The 20,270-nt window shown below is 45.3% G+C and overlaps 1 protein-coding gene across 2 annotated transcripts; it reads right to left on the bottom strand.

Annotated features, from left to right (window-relative positions):
* Positions 1-1,030: 1,030 nt before the first annotated feature.
* On the bottom strand, positions 1,031-20,036 carry EARS2 (glutamyl-tRNA synthetase 2, mitochondrial). Of its 2 annotated transcripts, none has more exons than XM_054580899.1 (9): positions 19,871-20,036; positions 17,315-17,470; positions 13,757-13,946; positions 11,961-12,433; positions 10,724-10,832; positions 7,761-7,914; positions 7,519-7,649; positions 4,495-4,630; positions 1,031-4,051 (listed from the first exon to the last, which is right to left on the bottom strand). In XM_054580899.1, the coding sequence occupies exons 1-9, from the start codon at positions 20,007-20,009 to the stop codon at positions 3,968-3,970; spliced, it is 1,572 nt and encodes a 523-aa protein (XP_054436874.1). In that variant the 5' UTR covers positions 20,010-20,036; the 3' UTR covers positions 1,031-3,967. The 2 variants fall into 2 exon arrangements, with proteins under 2 accessions (XP_054436874.1, XP_054436875.1); XM_054580900.1 differs by having other exon boundaries at positions 4,495-4,622.
* Between the last annotated feature and the right edge of the window lie 234 nt (positions 20,037-20,270).

Below are 20,270 nucleotides of genomic sequence, written 5' to 3'. Positions count from 1 at the left end.
ATGTTCCCCTTTCTAAAGCTGCACAATTCACTGAGTCTCCATCAAGAGCTTCTCCAGGGAAACAAACAAACAAAACAACAACAACAACAAAAACACCCTAAAGGTCTCTGCTGGGTGAAGACAACAGAAACCCTCTGCAGAACCCAAGCACAACAGGATGGTGTTGCCCATAGTTGGAAGACTGGGCACATCTCTCTTCTTAAAATTCTACCTGTATTTACAGAAGAGGTCTAATTTCTTTCCTGATCATTATTCGAAGATTGTTTTAAAATTAAATTGTGGTAGTATTTGTCAATAACAGTATACAAGTTTCAAGTGTACAATTCTGTAATATATTATTCATTGTGAGATAGTCACCCAAAGCCTAGTCTCCCTCAACAATATATTTGACCCCCTTTACCCTTTTTATCCTTCCACGACCCTCCTGCCCCTCTGGTAAGTACCCTTCTGTTGTCGGTGTCTTCGAGTTTGTTGTTTGTTCATTTGTTGCTTCCTGTTTTATCTTTCCCCATGATCTTTTCTGTTCCACATTACTGTAAAGTATCCACTTTTCATCACCCATCACAATTTGTTTTAAAAACAGAACATTTTCATTACATTTAAGTAGACAATTGCATGCAGAAATTATGGTCAAGAAGGTTCTTTTCACTTCTGTGGAACCCAAACATCAAAGCAATTAACATATCCAAGCTGCTGCAAATGATTTTCAATGCTTGATGTGGATATTTTGAGTACGTCCTCTATCTAATGTTGATGGTTTTCGATTAATTTCTTTATGTGATTACTATCAACTTCAACTGCTCTACCCCATTGTGTGGAGCATCATTCAGTGAGAAATCTCCAGCACGAAACTTTGCAAAAAACACTTTTGACACATTCAATCAGTCACAGGACCTTCTTCATACACAGTGCAAATCTTTTTTTGTGTTTAAGTTGTGTTTTTACCTTTCTTGAAGAGAGCATAATATGAAAATGTTGCTTATTTTATGGCTACACAAAAGTTCACCAGTTTTTTTTTGAAAAAATGCACACTGATATGACAGCTGTCACACTACAATCTAACAAAATTGTTTCAGTCAGAAGTTTTGGGGACTTGTCTTCCTGGTACTGGAACCCTGGACTGTGTCATTTGGCCTGGGGCTGGGATCCCTTGCTCCTGAGATATCCCTCCAAATTTTTATCCACCACATGTGGATGTGGGACTACCCGTTCCACATCCCTGTGGCTCTTCGCGTCTCCACCCCTCCTACCCATCTGGATGAATAAGGCTTTTTTAAATCCTTGGCTGTCAAGACTCCCTTATGGCTCGATTTTCTGACAATTCTGGGTGATATTTGTTTTGTAGTCTAGTTGTAATTTTTGCTATAGCTGTGTGAGGAGGCAAGGCATATTTACCTATGCCTCCTTCTTGACCAGAAGTACAAAGTTGTTTTGAATTAATTTAAAGACAATTAAACACTACTAGAGCCATCATATAGGAAAAACCAAACTTTTTAGCCAAATATGCTGCTTTTTATATAATTCACTCCAACTGAGAAAGTAGCTGCACTTTTATCAGCTCAGCATTTTCATCACTTGCAGTGTTATAATATTCACATTCCTTCACCATGAGCCAGAGTATGAGAAAGTTTCTCGTAACCATCCTTCATGTCTTAGAAGCAGAGACTCTGATGTAACCCAGTAGTTAAGAGCTGAGCTAAAGTTTAAATCCTTGTATTGTCTCAGACTGTAAACTCAAGTTAATTATCTTTCCCATCCTTAGTTTCCTTATCTATAACAGAAATAATAATGCCTCTCTCATGGGGCTGTGAAGATTAAATGAGATAATGGAGTGAAGTATTTACCAGCAAATTCTGAAACCCAAATGTGGTTGCACCTCAGGTAAGTGCCGAACAAAACACTAGTTTTATTATTATGTCCCCTTCTTCTGAAAAAACAGTTTTCCTTGGGAACAGCTTTTTTCCCATTGGATATTATCCTGCAGGGACCACCTATTCCTGGTTAAGGAACAGCAACATGACCTCAATTAGCACAACAAGACACTCTCTTCCTAGAGCTGGAATCTTGAGCTATCATCCAAAACTGAAGGGGAAAATGCAAAGAGAGAAACCAACAACAAAGCACAGTTGGGAGTTCCAGTGTCTCCACTGAAGACTGGCCACTAGCTTCTGCTGCCCGCACAACCAAAGTTCCCTAGGTCCTCTCTTTTCCAGACCTGGGTCTTTGGCTTTCCCATAGACTCTAACTCTCTCACAAACTTAAAATTCCCATAAACTTATGGTCTCCAATAAACTTAAATTAGGCAGAGCTGATTTCCATTGTTTTCGATCAAAGAACTTTATACGATACACTTTTCAAGAAAAGATTAGTTCTCTGTGAAGCTCAACAAATTCTTCATTCCCCTTGCCCTTCTCCCCTGGACACGAAGAGGATGTGAGCTACTGGCTGCTGGATAACAAATTATCCCAAAATCTAGTGGCTTTAAACAATGAATACTGATTATCCCATAATTTGGGTGTCTGAAATTTCAAGAGCAGCTTCACTTAGTGGCTCTGGCTCAGGCTCTTCATGAAGGTTGCAGTCAAGACATCAGCCAGGGTTACGGTCATCTGAAGACTCAGTTGGGGCTGAAGACTGACTTCCAAGATGCAGTATTAACCTGGTTGTTGGCAGGAGGCCTCAGTTCCTTATCACATGTACCTCTAAACAAGGCTGCTTGAGCATCTGCATATGAAAGTGGCTTCCCACAGAGTAATGAGATGGAAGCCATGGTGCATCTCAGTTCAACCCCCATTCAGTGTAAACACCAAGAGGTAGCAATGACTGGGAGGCATCTCAGAGGCTAGCTGCCACACAGAAGACATCTAGTAGCCCTGTAGGGGGTCTCTGTAGCCAGCCACAGTCCTCATTTTACTTAAGCTATTTCTCTTTACCCCAAGAACATCTCATTTCAGAAGCTCACAGACAGTGATGTAACAAGTAATGGGTATAAGAAGGTGGTAAATATGAATAAAAGACATAGGGTGAAGGTCTCCATTCCAAGGATGAGGTCTGAAGAACTGGGAAAGAGAAACAGACAACCTCTAGGGAAGGGAGACAGGCTGCCACAAGTCCGGGACAAAAAAACAGTATGTGACATAAGTGCCTCTCCCACACCTGACAGATGAGTACCTTCTCTTTGAAGGCCCAAAGAAAGTCTGACGTATAGATCATCTCTGCTTGTCAACCATCCTTTATTGCTCAAAGTCCAAATTTGTCCTGAGAATTGAGTCCAGGCTGCTGCCAAGCTGTCAAAAGCTGAATTGTGTCGCCTCCAGTTGTATGTCAAAGCCTTAACCCCTAGGACTATAAAATGTGACCATACTTACAGCTGGGTCTTTAAAGAAGCAATGAAGGTAAAACTGGGCCATTAGGGTGGGTGCTAATCCCACCTGACTAGTGTCCTTATAAGAAAATGACATTTGGATACAAAGAGATACCAAGGGCACACTCAGAAAGATGACCATGTAAGGACAACAAGAAGACAGCCATCAGCAAGCCAAGGAGAAAGGAAACCGCCAACACCTTGATCTTGGATTTGCAGCCTCCAGAATGGTGAGAAAATAATTTTCTGTTGTTTAAGTCCTCCAGGTCTGTGGCATTTTGTTACAGCAGCCTGGGCAGCGTAAACATAAACCCTCTGGACTGTCCTATGAACCAGCTTGTAGTCTCTGCCATGTAATGTGGTACCAGAACCAGACATAAGGCCTTCCTCTCCAGATTCAAGGAGGTGAGAAGATGCTGGGCTTTCCTAGCCAACTGATGAGGACAGAGCTGCATGGAGCCGTGAATGCACTTGCATGCACCTGGAGACTCTGTTTCTCCTCTTGGTTCCGATGGGCCATAGGCCTCCTGCTCCTCCTCTCCGAGGGCAGTTTCCAAACACACAGGTTCCTAGGGCTACCTCCAGTGTCCAGCACATCCCCTGTCAGCTGGAAAGCACCTTCTGTATTCGTTCTCGTACTTCCTTTGGTCCCAAAGACACCATCATCTCCGCTACAGGCGGTCCTTGCTAAGGACAAAAACAGAAAACATTTCCTATGATTTTAAGCTGCCCAAGGAACTAATGTCCAGCCTCAATTGTCAAGTCATACCCCAGGCCAACCCCAAGGAAAAGAGTTTGCATTTCACTCTTTCATTTACAAGGCTGAGGCTACATCCCTGGAACTATTCTTTTGTATTGGTATGTGTGTTCCCTCTAATCAACTGCCAGCTCCATGAAGTATGAAGGAAGGGCGGGTGAGTGTTTTATTTACTGCTGTATCCTCTGTATCTAGTATGGCACTTTCACACAGTAGGGACTCAACAAGTATTGTCTCCTGAATGACTAGTGAGGGGAATGCTCATGTTTCATTCATCTTTGTATGATTGATAAGCTCAGTGCTACCAGTGAATGGTAGTTGAATGGGTACATGAGAGCTCCATGAAATACTCTAACCCATCTGCCCATCTCACCAGCTGTCCACTGAGGGCCACTCGGAGGAGTTTCATCACGTCACTGTATTTGGTGCCGGCCAGACCTTCTGACAGCTTCTTCAGTTCTGCATTCAGTATGTCCTGAGTTAAGCTCGTACCAGGTCCTTCTAAAAGCCTAGAGGAAGGCAGTCCATGAGGGACCTGCAGGGGCCAATGGCAAATGGGTGGTAGGGAGAACTTTGGAAGACTATGGATCAGGTATAATATAAAGAGCACAGCCAATATTCAGGTCTGCCTGGGGGAGCGGGGAGGGAGGGAGTATCTACTACTGCCATCCCCATGCGAGTTGGGGAAGAAAAAAACCAGGGAACCAAAGAATCCAGGCTTATATGGGCATAACATAGGGAAACTAAGAACATACCAAAATAAGAGGATCTACTAACTGCTACCTCTGTGCATGTAATTTTTATGCTTCAGTTTCCTCATCTGTGATGTGGGGATGATAACAGCATCTGCACCTCACAGAGCTATGGTGTGGCTAAATTAAAACATGTTTTAATTGTTTTAATTAAAACAATTAAGAACTAAGCACACTGCCTGAACAGGCAGTTAAGTACTCGAAAGTATTAGATCTTATACTTCAATAAAAAGTTAGCTAATATTTATTACACCCAAGAGCTCAGAAACATTGAGAGGATCTAAAAAGAAATTCAGGGATGGGTTAGGTGTAGGATGGAAGGATGAAGCCCTCTGGGAAATGATCTGAAACACAGCTTCAAGGCTGAGGAAAGGGGTAGACTTTGGAAGATATAATATGGAAGAGCAGAAAGGAAGGAATCAAGAAACTGCAGCCCCAGTGAGGGCCCTGCCACCAACTTGCTACAACCATCCTCTGCCCAAAGATTGAAGAACTTAAGGACTGAAGCTCCACTGCATCAGCAAATTGCCCTTTCCTGGCAGTCCAGCTGAGGTCCTCTCCCAAAATCATGTTTGATTTCAAGAGGAATTCCCTATTCAGCTGGAACTGGACTTGCAAAAACTTCACCCCAACCTTGATTCGGAGTTAGAACAAGAAACGGACGTAGGGTGGGAACTCGCTGAACAGGGGTTGAGGCAGATGGTCAGGGGTTGAGGCAGATGGTCTATGATGCCCATTCTGACACCACCTATGCACAACAGCATCTGGACAGCTCTACTCCAGAGGTTGGTTCAGTGTATAGTGCTGCTGGCTGTAGGTACTGGATTCACAAGTGACCTGAGCAAATAGCCTTTCAGGGCAGACAGATCTTAGTGACTCTAGGACTTGAGCAACTGAGTTCCAATTTGAGAGCAAAGTAATCTTTCTTATTGCATCATTAACTGGGTCACGTGATGGCTGTTATTTATGAAACGAAGGAGATAAAATATCAAAAATATAAAATGTAATGTGCGAAAAAAATAAACACTCTCCTTAATGTCACTACGGGGAAGCAAAATACCAAGGATCAGATGAAAGTGACAGGCCCCAGGTGGCCAACAATGGCTTCTCAGGACTGAGAGCTGGCCTAGAGCTTTGCGTGGGCATAGAAGGGACTTCAAGAGATCAGGCAGCTTCTAATCATTTATGTGTCAGCTTTCCAGTCTTGAACAGGAGCAACAGAGTGCCTCTAACAACAATGCCTGTAGCAGGATAGGGAGTTAAGACACTAATTCCAGTGAATTACAAATAATAGCCCCTATATAGTGGAATGCCCAAAATTAAGGGAGTATAATTACTAGTAATAATAGCTCTTGGGAATTTATCTTGGTGCTGTACTTACAAACATGCTTAATGATGTCTATTCAAGGTTACTCATTGCAGCATTGTTTGCAACAGCAAAATCTGGAAGCAATCCAAATGTTCATCAGTAGGAGAGGTGTTAAATAAATGGTGGTAAATACTGGGTATAATAATGGGATAGGTGTAGCTGTAAACAAGAATGAGAGTGTTCTCTAACCACTGGACATATCATAATATATATTAAATTAAAAAAAAGACAGAGAATGCTGTTATTGTATTGTGCCTTTTCTGTAAAAAAATTGGGAAAAATAAGAAGTATTATTTAGATATAATTAAGAGGATTAGGCTCTGGCTGGCTAGCTCAGTTGATCAAAACATCATCTCGCTATGCCAAGTTATAAAAAAATACATTTCCCAGACTCCCTTGTAGCCTGGTGTGGCCTTAAGGGTTATAGCTAGTGAGATCCAGGTGGAAATTAACATACAGCTTTTAAGCCAAGTTCTTAAGGGGAAGGAATGTCTTGTCTGCCTCCTCTTTTCCTTCCTTCTCTGGCTAAATACTGGATGGTCTGTGAGCCACCATGCACCACTCGGACAAGAGCAAAATCTAGGGATGGCACAACCCTGGAGACATAGAGGAAAGCCATTCACCCCTGACCTGTTAGGTAAACAGAAATACACTTGTTAGTTGGGAAAGAATCCCACTCTCCATCTACCTTGTCCAGAGCCTCTGCAGAAGGAGCAGCCAGTATGGAGGAGTATAGGCAGGGAATCAAAGGGATAGACAGAGAAATTGGGAATTGGGGACATATTTTTGGGCCCTGTGTTAAGCCTCAAGTCAGCCCTAGTTCTGACCACCGCGATTATGCAGACCAGTCATTCCTTTCCATGGTTGTTTGTTTTTCACCCTTGTCATTGAAAGTGTTCTGGTACTGTTAGAGTAAGAACTAGTATCACTGCCACCTTTCAGGTGAGAAAACAAGCTAAAAGAGATGTAGTAACTCAGACAAAGTGAAGTCATCTGGGCAGATGAACTAGCTGGATGAGTAAGAGGTGAAGCTGGGATGGGACCCAGGTGGATACAACCCAAGAGCCTGAACGCATCATTTCTTCCAGGGGCAGCCTGAGCTCCTCTGGGCTCCCTTCCTACCAAAAGAGTCAGTGAGTGATTAGCTGACCAAGAACCTCTCACTGGCCATGGGTTGTGCTGCAGGCCCAAAAGCCAAGCCCTGGGGTAAAGGGGACCCTGGGGCAAAAGAGGGTAGGAGGGTGCAGAACCTTGATCTTGGCTTGTGGGGACTCACCCCAGCACGTGTTTGGCAATCACATCCACCTTCTCTGAGATGGCACACAGCTGTGCTCGCCCCACAGCAGGGCGAGTCCACAGGTAGGAGTGTAGCGGGGAGACCAGATCCTGCAAGCGGCAGATGTGACCCTGGAGGAAGAGGCAGCAGTTCAATGTCCTGGGAACAGGGTTGACACAATGGAAGGGGAAAAATGGGGGTGCTGCCACTCCCTCAGTTTCCTGGAGCTCCCAACCCCACACCTGTCTTAGCAGGATGATCCTCTCCACATAGGCTGTGTCCAGGACAGCCCTGTCTGGCAGCTGGCTCCCAAATGCCTCCTCCACGAGCACCTGCAGCTTTCCCACCAGCTGGCGCCTCTGGGTCTCGTTGCTCACCAGCCTACGAAGGTGCAGCCTGTGAGAGAAGCCAAAGGAATTCCCTTTAAACTTATAAAAGGAAAGGAATCTGGCTAAGGTCTTAAACAGGTAGTTTTTGTTTTTTTTTTTTAAAAAGATTTTATTTATTTTGAGAGAGGGTAAGAGAGGAAGAAAGAGAGGGAGAGAAACATCAATGTGTGGTTACCTCCCATGTGTCCCACACTGGGGACCTGGCCTGTAACCCTGGCATGTGCCCTAGACTGGGAATCAAACCAGCAACCCTTTGGTTCATAGGCTGGCACTCAATCCACCGAGCCACACCAGCCAGTGTTTAAACAGGTGGCTTTAAAAAGCAACCTAGAGCTTGGGCTGGTGTGGCTCAGTGGATTTGTGCAGGCCTGCAAACCGACGGGCCATCTGTTGGATTTCCAGTCAGAGCATGCCTCAGTTGTGGGCCAGGTACCCAGTTGGAGGTATGTGGGTGGTAACTGGAAGGATGTTTCTAGCACATTGATGTTTCTTTCCATCTCTTTCTTCCTCCTTTCCCTTCTCTCTAAAAGTAAATAAATAAAATCTTTAAAAAGCAACCTAGAATCCTGGCTGGTATGGCTCAGTGGATTGAGCAGCGGCCTATGAACTGAAAGGTCACTGGTTCGATTCCTGGTCAGGGCATATGCCTGGGTTGCAGGCCAGGTCCCTAGTTGGGGGTGTGCAAGAGGCAACCAGTCGACGTTTCTCTCTCCCTCCCCAATCTCTAAAAAAAATAAATAAATAAGCAACCTAGAAACATGCTGTTTTAATGCTTTTAAAATAGTAGCTAATATTTTAACTAGGAAGAGATCACACAAAAATAAGAGATATCTGCCTTAAAAAACAAAAACAAGGTTTTATTTATTTAAATCTGTGAGGGAGGCACACTGTTGCTTCCATATTAGAGGTGACCATCCTGAGGCTCCATACGATCATATCAGTTACTGTAAACACCTGGTGGGGCTGGCCCCACTCAAGGCCTGTCCAATTATAGAGCCCATGAGATGTTCACCCATCCCTGGCTGCCTGCCTTTCCTCTGTGCCAGGGACAAGGGCTCCTACCCGGCACTACTCATGCTCTTTTTCTCTCAAGTCTCTCTACTCCTGCTAGGGACAGGGCAAGGGCAGCCTAGAGGACCAAGGACTGACAGGGTCTTGCTGGAGGTTGGAGTCTCAGAGGCTTTGCTGCCTCCAAAAAAGGAAAAAGAAGTCTGTAGAGGAGAAAAAAAAATTTTAATTTTTTAATTTATTGAAATTAATAAGTCAAATGATTTTTATGAGGGACTATCAGTAAAGCGGATTATATAAGGGACTATCACTAAAGCACTGAGCACAAGGCCTGCCTTGCTACCACACTGGGGCTGGAGACGGACAGGGATCTGAACAGAGGCCTCCGCGTGTCAGAGCATGGCAGGGTGAGAACCCTTGGTAAGTTACCTGGAGCACAGGGTGACGAAACACATGATTTTTTTTAAAGCAATTAATTACAAAAATCACATGAAGTTGCTACTGAGACTATTTCTAGGGGGCTCCTAGTAGCTAGAGGAGACAGTAGAAGGAATCAGAGACCTGGTGGCCCTGCTTGAGTTAACACATGTAGGGTCCAGAGCCTGGGACACAGTAAGTGCTGGGTGCCTTAATCACTATTAATACTTCTACCATAGCACTAGTACTGCTGCTGCCCTGACAACCACTACTGCTCTCTTTACTGTTACAAACTAATCACAGCAGTGCCTTTGTTATTGCAACATCTAACGTAACAGCTTGAGCTGCGTTAAACCTGTGGGTGTCCCAAAGCCGTATCTCCTCCCTGATTCACACTAAGCAAAAGCCCAACTCTGTCCTCCTCTGGCCACCCCATGTGCTTTAGGGGTACTAGAGCAAATCACAAAGTATCCCCCAGTCATCGCCCCAGCTGCCCGACATACTGCTTTCTCCATAAGAAAGGCAGAGTACAAGTACAGTCAATGTGTGCACTGCATTTGTTCTTGAAGGCCCCATTCAAAAGCTGCCCACCATTTTCTGAGTGAACGTTGGCCAGTTAGGTAACTGCTCTATGTGCTGGTTTCCTCATATGTAAAACAGGGAAAAATCATACAACTGACCTCACAGCTCTAATTGGAGAAGTAGTTGAAGTAATAGCCCTGAAACACCTGCCATTCATGAGTTCCCTGGGTTCATGAAAAGAGAACACCAAGGAGAGCCTGTCCCCAAACCAGTGCTCAAGAGAAGGTGTCAAGAAGTCCCTGCAACCATGAATATAAACCTGTCTGCTGCTTTACCACCCTGGCCCTTAGACTGGGACATGTCAAGAGTGATGGGAACTGTAATCATGTTCAGAAGTTTCTGAGTGAAGGACCACTTGATACATGCAATTGGTGGCTTGAGAAAGTGCTCGTTTAATGTTGGCAGGTGGGAGGTGGTTCTAAAATGAAGATGCTCCCTGCCGGGCTTTGGTGGTCAACAGAATCCATACGAGGGATACCCAAGAATAATGGTAATGATAAAACAGTACCTACTATTGACCAAGTACTTTATTTGTGCTGGGGTCTGTGCAAATAGTTTGATGGAATATTTAATTCAACTCTTTAACAACTGCATGAGGTGGGTACTGTTATTAACCCCATTTCAGAGACGAGGAAACAGAGGCCTGAAGAGGTCAGGTGACTACCTGTGATCACACAGCACTAGACACCTGAGCCCACAGTCAAAATCAGGTATATGTGACTCTGGAGCCCATAGGACCCTCTGCTGTGGAGACCCATCATCATCAAGAAAGCCCTTTCCCGCCACAGGTTCTCTGGTACCCCACTCACCTGTTGAATTCTGGGAGCTTCTCCAGGTCTAGAAGGGCTGAATGGCAGGTGATTCGAGTCAGGTCAAATTGTGCTATCATCTCTGGCAAGGTTCTGCCCATCTGGTTCTCTGCAGCAAGGGAAGTCTAGCCAGGTAACTCCCTACTTCCTCTCCTGGAAGCCCCAATTTCAACTCCAAGGGAGGCTGAGTGAGCATGCTCTGGGCTCCCCACCCCATTTTCATCAAAAGGATTCAACCTTTAGCTATTTTTACATCAAGGGCCCAAATGAGCTTTCATTTGCAGAAAGGCTTCAGTCATTAAGGAAAAACAATGGTTTAAAAAAAATCAGGCTTAACCTACCCCCAAGTACTCAAAGACATGAGTTGCAGGAACAGCACACCCACTGCCTAGCTGTATTGCAGTCTGATTCCATTGGTCTGGGTGGGGTCTGAACACCAGCATGCTTTTTAGGCTTCCTGGGTTACCAAAGTGCAGCCAGAGTTACCAACAGCTGTGCTAGGGGCTGCTTCTCAAAGCAGCAGCTCTGTCCCATACAGCCAGTGGGCATGGTGGTCATACTTCAGCCTACAATGAGCTTCTGCCATGTCACTTAGTAGCTGTGTGACACTGGCAAATTACCTAAGCTCTTGGAGCCTCCCAGTCCTCCCCTAAACAGTGGAGATAATAAGTACATCCCAAGGCTATTTTAAGGATTAAATAAGAGCAAAATAAATAAGTAGATTATTACTGTCTCATTTTCAGAAATCTTCCCCACAGAGGTCATCCTAATTGGTGTTTCTCTAAGATTTGGCTCAAAGTCTTGGGCTGAGGATAAGGTCTTAGCTTGGAATAAACTGGGGTCACAGTAACACTACTAATACTGTTAGAGTAGTAATATAATTGTAACATACATAGGAGCTGCAATTTTTGTGCCTACTGTGTAGCAGATAGTGTGCTGGGGCCTTACACTCATGACTTCAGTGAATCCTAACTTACACCTAAGAGGTAGACACTTAGCTCCATTTTACAGATGAAGCAACCAAGGTTCAGAGACTATAATCTCCTTGAGGGCAGGGATTATGCCTGTCTTGTTCACTGTCTGACTCAATAAATATTTGTGGAATCAAAGAATGAACTTGTGCAAGTTCACGTAACTGGTAGGTGGCACAGCCAGACTAGGGACCAGGTGGGTCTGGACCCAAGCCCTAGTTCCTCACTGCTGTGGTCCCATTGTAACCTCTCAGATGGGTGCGTACCTGCAAACCCTGAGCCACAGTTAGTGATGATGTCAAGCAAGGCATCTGGGAGGAAGCCGGCAGCAGCGAAACATTCGAGGAAAATGTCCCCTTGCCTCTTGGACAGTTTACTGCCGTCTTTGTTGAGGAGTAGGGGTAGGTGGGCAAAGCGAGGCGGTGTCCAGCCCAGGGCCCTGTAGAGGAGCAGGTGCTTGGAGGTTGAGACCAGCCACTCTGAGCCACGCAGCACATGGCTAATGCCCATGTGGTGGTCATCCACCACGCAGGCCAGGTGGTATGTGGGGAAGCCATCGCTCTTCAGGATGACCGGGTCCCCCTCCACACTGGCCACTTCATGCTTATTCCAGCCGAATATCAAGTCCTGGAAGGCCGGTGCCTCCTCCTGCAGGCGAAAGCGGATAGCAGGCCTGGGGTCCTTGGCCAACTTTTGGGCTACCTGTTCCTGGCTCAGGTTCCGGCACCGATTGTCATACCTGTTGGGAAGCAGAGCAGCAGAGCTGCTAAGAGTATTGATGATGGGCATGAGCCCTCTCTATGTCTCTGGTAACTGTATGACCTTGGGCCAAAAAAGTAATCTTCTGTCAGTAGACAAGTACGATGGTGTTTATAATGAAAAAATCAGTGCTTCAGTGAATGTTGCAACCTTGTCCAAACATCTGGGCCCTTGTGCAGACAGTTCACTAAAACTGGAACTTAAGTTATGATGCCACTGTTGAAAGGAATGCAGCTACTGCAGGGCCACCAGGCAGCACCATGTCTCAAAGGTTCCAACGAAACACTGTATGTGTGCAAAATGATGCTTGTCAACATAATTTGCCACAGCAAATTTGATATTAGAGATTTTTTATAACATAGAGTTTTTTTATAACAAAAGATTAGAAATGATATAACGGTATGTTAGCAAGGAACTGATTAAGTAAATGATGATATATCTATACAATGGAATACAATGCCGGCATCAGAAAACCTGTGCATTGACACAGACTAATCCTTGAGACGGAATGTTGTACAATACACTTGTTGTGTGCTACCATTTGAACGGGCAGGAAGAGAAATGATATGCATTTATCAGTGTATGTTCTGATTGTCTCCACAGGAGACATAAGCAAATTCTAACACCAGTTTTCTCTGGAGAGGAAATTAATTGAGTAGCCAGAGTCAGGGTTAGGAGAGGGCTTTGTGTATATATTTTTCTAAACATGGGAACATTTTACTTATGCAAAATAACAAATAAGTAAAACTGCATGTTTCTGCCTGGGACCCAATGCAGTTGGTAGCTTGGACATGACCTCAGTGATCCCCACCTCCTGGTATTTCTGCCCTTGTGTCTTCCCCTTCCTGTGAGTGTTGGCTGGACCTGGTGACTTCCTCCTAATGAACAGAGCAAAACCAAAATGATGAGCTGTCATTTCCTCGATTAGGTTACAGAAACACTCTGGCTTCTGTCTCACTCTCTTGCTTTCTCCCTGGCTCACTCTGAGGAAAGTCAGGTGCCATGCTGTGAGCTGCCCTACGGAGAGGCCCAAGTGGCAAGGAAATGTGTCCAGGCAACAGCCAGTGAGGCCCTGAGGTCTGCTGATAGCCTCATGGGAAAATGGAAGCAGATTCTCTGTGAGCTGAGCCTTCAGATGACCACAAGCTGGCCAGGACCTTGGCTCCAGCACTGACAGAGACCCTGAGTCCTGACCCACAGAAATTGTAAGACAGTAAAAGTTTGGGGGTAACCTGTTATGCAGCCAACAGCTAACAAACACACCCAACTTTTGGGAGGCAGCATAACAGGTTGGAGCTCTCACCGGGGTGTCTGGCGGCTCCTCAGTGCCTCCTTCTTCAGCAGCTCCAGCCGCTGTGGTGAGCAGAAGCAGGGGTAAGCAGCCCCGGTCCTCAGCAGAGCTTCTGCGGCCTGGGCATACAGCTCGAGCCGCTGGGACTGCAGGTAGGGCCCAGTGGGGCCTCCCCGGCGTGGGCTCTCATCAGGGGGAATGCCTGGAGCATGGAAAGAGTAACCACCAGATAATAACCATGAGATGCGCGTGACACTGGTTCTCAGGCACTGCTCTAAGGGCTTGGCAAATGGAGGAAAGCTTCTAATCCTCCCAATAATGTGTGAACTCCGTACTACCATGAGTTCCCATCTATAGATGAAAAGTTAAAACACAGAGTGGTTCAGTGCTCAAGGTCACACGGGCTGGTGGAGGAGTATAGCAGATGTGTGCTGGCTCTGTGTCTTCACTGCCAACTACATGTCCTCTCCATCCACCCTTTTCCTAGGGTGGGGAAAACCATCCAGGCCTGGAACAGCCCACTCAGGAGGAAGACATGGTTCAGGGCACAGCCCAGCAGGCCTGGCTAGACTCCTGGCTCTGCCCCTGACTGGCTGTGACAAGGGATCCAAATGTAGAAGCACCAGAGTGCCAAGCTGTTTTTATATTTTACGACCTCCACCAAGCTTCAGAACCATCATACCACGTGGATGCTATTATTATCCCCACTCATTAACAAGGACACTGAGGCACAGAGGGACTTCGTTATATCACTTGGCCAAGGATAAAGGACGCTAGATTCAAACCCGGGTGTGCTGGCCCCAGAGTCTGTGCTCCTAACAACTCACCGTACTGTCTCTTTGCATTCCTTAGCCATTGTAAGCCTCAGTTCCTTTCTCTGAAAAGCAGAGCTGACAGCCTACTGTGCAGAGTGACTGAGAACTAAAAGCATCACTGCTTACAGAGCACTCAGCCCAACAGCATACCTCTAACAGCTGCTACATAAGCCTGAGGAAACGTGGTCTACATATTAGCAGCCAAATCCCTAACCCAAGGTCCAGGTTCCTCAGGTCACAAAGGACATATTGAACTATGAACATTTTCAGGAGAGGGCAGAGGGGATACAGAAGAGTTGAATGACAGTGTTTCTGCCTTCAGATAGTTTTTAAATGAATTAGAAGGATAACAACATGGATAATCTTGCACACACGATGTTAACACAAACTCTGGAAGACACAGCCCACATTCGAACTCACTGGCCAGCATGGAAACCTTGAGTGAGTTGCCTTTCAAAGACTCAATTTCCTCATTTGTAAAAGAACACAAACTTTACTGTGAGGGTGGTCACAGTAAAATGCTTAGTGCACTGCCTGGTATATGCAAGGCACTTGGTCAGCTTTGGACATAATTGTCATTAGTATTATTTAGCTCCTTCTCCCATTGGGCCTCCACTTCTTCATTTGTCAGAAAAAAAAAAGAGTTAGATTAGGTATATTTGGGGTCCTTTCCTAATATAACTGAATGTGTTCAGCACATGGATGTCCTAGGGTTTAAGAGTAACTCCATTTGGGGAACTGAAAACATATGTTCACAACCCTGGCCAGTAGCTCAGTTGGTTAGAGCGTTGTCTCAATACACTAAGGTTGTGGGTTCAAATCCCAGTCAGGGGACCTATGGGAGGCAACCAGTAAATGCGCAACTAAATGAAATGAAAAACCCCCAAAACATTATTGTTTTCCCTCTCTCTAAAATCAATTTAAAAATTAAAAAAAAAGAAAAGAAAACGTATGTTCACGTAAAAACTAGTACATAGCCCTAGCTGATGTGGCTCAGTGGATTGAGTGCCGGCCTGCAAACCAGAGGGTCACTGGTTTGAGTCCCAGTCAGGGCACGTGCCTGGGTTGCAGGCCAGGTCCCTGGTTGGGGAGGGCATGGGGTGCAGGAGACGCAACAAATTGATGTTTCTTTCCCTTCTCTTTCTCCTTCCCTTCCCCCGCTCTGTAACAACAATTAAAAAAAAATCTTTAACCTCCCCCACCCAAAGAAAAAACTAGTGCATAAATGTTCACAGCAGTGACTTTTAAGAGTCAAAAGGTAGAAAACAGCCAAATGCTCATCCATGGATAAATGGATAGGTAAGCAAAAGATGGTATTTCCCACAATGACTTGGTCATAAAGAAGATGAAGTACTGACATATGCTACAACATAGATGAACCTTACACTAAGTAAAAGCCAGTCATAAAAGGCCACATATTGTAGAATTCCATTTACAATGTATGTAATTTCCAGAATAGGCAAACCACAGGGATAGAAAGTAGATTCCTGGTTGCCAGGGGCTGGTGGGAGAATAGGGAGTTACTACTATTAGGTACTGGGTTTCGTTTTGGAGTGATAGACATGTACTGGGATTAGAGAGTGGTGATGGTTGTACAACATGGCAAATATACTAAAAATCACTGAATTGTACACTTTGAAACAATGAATTTCATATTACGTGAATTACACGTTGAAAAAAAAAAAAGAAAAGAATTACCCCTGAAGCAAGCATCTCCAGCGGTCAGTACCCTGGGGTGCCTGCCCTATGCCTCACCACAATGCTGGGGTGGGGACTGCAGCCTCATTCACACAGTCATACTGCACCAGGGGCTCCACACAGGTGGCACCTATTCATTGCGACCCTCCGTGTCCAGCAGAGTTCCTGCATGTAACTAAGAGTTCTCACCTGGCTTGCATGGCATAGCAGCTTTGCCTGTACCTCTCATTACTCTGCTTTGCTCACTGTACTTAGGCCACACTGGCCTCCTGGCTGCTCGCCTAACACGCCCAGCACTTCACTTCCACAGGGTCTTTGCATCTGCTATTGCCTCTGCTTTGAACACTCTTCCCCTAGGTAACCACAGGGTGGCCCCTTGCTTTGTGCAAGTCTCTGCTCCAGCGTTACCTCCAGAGCGAAGACCACCATACATAAATGAGCATGCCTCCCTGCGGGTTCCCAAACCTGCTACCCTTTCTTCATAAAAAGACAGGCAACTGTTGACCCAGGGAACACAAATACACTCCTCCTTTCCTCCCTGAGCTTAGCTGTGTTCAGGATTAAATTTCTCACAATTTGATCTCTGAAGATCGACTTCAGAGATCGTGCACATTTTGTTTGCCTCATAGTGTAGTTTTAAAAAGAAAAACCAAAAACCTGAGCTCAGATTTAACAATGGGAAGCATTCATTTAAACATAACAAAATCCCTGGCATTGTGGTTCCTCTTGGAAGTCAGAAGATTTGACAAGTTGAGCCAGTATTCCCACTTGGAAATGAGGGACTGGAATATGTTCCAGCTTACCACCGGTCTAGTGTCCCCCAGGTCCATCTTATACTTGGCCTATTTCTTGCCTGCCATCAGGAGGGCTTGAGATTCTGGGATAAGAACAGGATTCTCCAAACAGCCTTAGAGCTTTTCTTCAGGTAGCTTCGGCATCTTTTCAAGTGGCACCTGCTATCCCAGGCAGCACAAATGTCCCATCTCTCCAAGTGCTCCTCATCCTCCATCCTGGGTCCCGTGGGAAGACTACAGGTTCCTTTCTCTGCCAGTCTCACCTGCCCACTCCAGCATGTCCTCAATGTTGTCCGCTGCTCCAGGCACAAGGCGGGATTGGTCCGTGTCCTCCAGCCGCAGGACAAAGCTTCCTCCGAGCTTCTTGGCAAAGATGTAGTTGTACAAGGCAGTGCGGAGGCCACCCAGGTGCAAAAAGCCTGGTATAAAAAGAAAACAGCTCAGACAAGACAGGTAACATGACCTGACAAACCTTAGTCCAGGGGCAAGCAAGCTCTGCTTGTGACAGAATATCTCAATGAATATCAAAGCCCAAGAGACCACTATCTCTGTCCCATCTCCCCAGTTAGCACCTAGACAGCCAGACTGTCACAGAGAAGGAAAGGGTGGTAACTTGTTTAGCCCCTCTTTCTGGAAGAAGACACTCAAGTTTTGGAGAATGCATCTTGTAAACAGGCTCGAATTTGCTGAAAATGCACCCATCATTCTACTTTGATATTTGCTTCTAGGCCAAGTTTCACCCAAAGGAGAGCAGCAGAGCCTTATTCACTGAAGTAATTACCATATGTACATTAAACTTATGTAAATTCAACGATGTACATGGGAAAAAATTAATTACAAATTAAAAATACTGTAAAATGACATTTTCCATACATTCTCTATGCAGTCATGACTATCCATATTATACATTTTGAATTTTGTCTACTTGAGATTTTCACCTTAAGTGCTGGCTCTAAACACTAACCAAAAGTAACATTTGATTCTGTGGTATTTCTCTCCACCTGAATTTAAATTCTTAAGATTTTACTTTTCCATCATTCCGGACCAAAAACTTAAAATGAACAATTTTCCCAGGGCTGTTATTTCCTCTTACTCTACCTTCTTTGGTTTGGCCCACAGTTCTGTCTGCACAGTGAATTCATCTGCACCTCCAAGTACAGGAAGCGGCCCAGGACCAGGTAAAGCTGCCCTGGTGTTAGGCAGTCTCTTTTTAACACTGATTATGTGTGTGACCTCCAGTTATTTATTGCAAGTCCACCACAAAACCAGTGATTCCCAAGATAGAAGACACAAAGGTTCAGGAATTAAAAGCAAGACCTCTTATGTGAAATAAACCTGGATTCAAATTCTGCATTCACCATTTACTAATTGCTACCCCTTCAGCACTTTACTTGTCTGAGCTCCAATTTCCTCATCTACTAGAGGGATTAAAAACAAAAAAAAATAGAAACCTTTCTCATAGGGTTGCTGCGAGGCCTAAATGCTGACCAAAGTACAGCCTTCAATTAATTTTAGCCATTGCAATGATCTGTGTTTGGTAATTTTTTTTTTTTATGTCTGTAGTAAACAGCTTTTGCTCTAAATGGCTTTTCCTGCAAATTAGCAAGGAAACATGAATTACAATAATTATTATAGAGGTTACAGTTCATTAAGTGCATTCTTACCAAAAGTTCCCAAGTGTCTCAGTTGCATTACCTCAAGACCAAGAGATGGGCAGTATTACTTAGTCCTGTTTGACAGATGACAAAACTCAGAGGCTCTGAGAAGTGAAATAATTTGCCCAAGTTACACAGCTAGGAAGTGAGAAAGCCAGAAGCTTTTACTCCATCTCAGGCTCTGGCACCCAAACTGGTGCTGGTCTGTGAACTGTTGCCAGTTTACAACCAAGTAAGCACTGAAACTGAGAGTAAATGTGTAGGAATTTACAGCAGTTTGACAGAATAATGTTCTACCTGTTTAATCTAACAAAGAGTAGGCTCATATGCTTTAATTCATTTTCCTAGTAATCTATTTATATTGATTTTATAAAAGTATTGATCCATAATTGGTTGAAAATTAAAAACCAGTCCTTTCAGCATGGGTAGTTTGAAAAGGACGCTCTATACTAACCAAAAAGATCTGCCACTCTGTGCAGCTGGGATCTTGCCACAAAGATATTCTTATATACTGACCCTGGGGTTGAAGAGAGGCATGCTCACAGTGAAGGCAGAGGTATCCTCCTGACGAAAATTTTAGGAACTGGTGGGGAAGCCCTGACAAGACGTCCACTAGAGTATGCAATGGGCCCCTAAGTCCCTTTGGCTTGCTAAACTCTAACACTAACCACAGGGCAATTTCCTCTCCTCAGAAGGTTCCTTCTGCAGGTTCACATAGCTACCTCCTTGTCATTTGGTTCTCAGTTCAAATGTCACCTTCCCAGCAAGGTCTTCTTGAGCATCCTTATCTAACCCCCAGTCTCCTATCCTGCTTCATTTTCCAAATGGCACCCGTGACTGTCTAAAATCACAGTATTTTTGTTTGTCGGGACCGGGGGCTTACTTTTTCAATGGAAACAGCAGCGGAACAGTACCTGGCAGTTTTTACTTAATGCATATTGAATACAAGAAAAAGAGACCGAACGAGATGGCGAGGTCCAATAAACACAAAGAATTCGTGGCCATGCGAATAATTTCCGCTTGTGGACCTGTTTCTGACTCTATAAAATAGGGTCGCGTAGCCCTCCCAGTCTGACTCCACAAGAACGGGTTCTTACGGGAACATCAGGGGGCGGGCACGCGACCGTGTGCCTCGGCCTGCAGCGTCACGTCCGCCCACGTTACCTGTGGGGCTGGGGGCAAATCGAACTCGCACTGCAGCCCCGGAATCAGTGCCTAGGCTGGCCTCGCGCCGACCCAGGGAGCGCCCCAAGATTCCCGGGGGCCTCCCCAGCTGCAAAAGCATCCTCAGGAGCACCGCCATGTGGGGTGTACTCGCCCACGTGGCCTTCTTCGTGAATCACTTCCGGGGACTCCTCCCAGCCAATCCGCTTCCGCCACAGGAGGCCCAACCTCACCCCTTAAAGGGGCAGACCGCTTAGCCTGCGAGCGCACAATCCCCTGTACGGCTGTGGCCCCGCTCGGCCTCTAGGGGGACGAGCCAGTGGAGCAGGCGATTACCAGGCCCTCCCCTCTCCGCAGCGGAAAGCTGAAGCGTGGCAGGGGCCGGCCCGAGAAGAGGAGG

The sequence above is a fragment of the Pteronotus mesoamericanus genome, unplaced genomic scaffold (genome assembly GCF_021234165.1).
Source record: "Pteronotus mesoamericanus isolate MK-2021 breed Mesoamerican mustached bat unplaced genomic scaffold, CSHL_Meso_final contig_64, whole genome shotgun sequence".
In the NCBI taxonomy this organism is placed as follows: Eukaryota; Metazoa; Chordata; class Mammalia; order Chiroptera; family Mormoopidae; genus Pteronotus; species Pteronotus mesoamericanus.
This window is presented reverse-complemented; position numbering and strand designations above follow the sequence as displayed.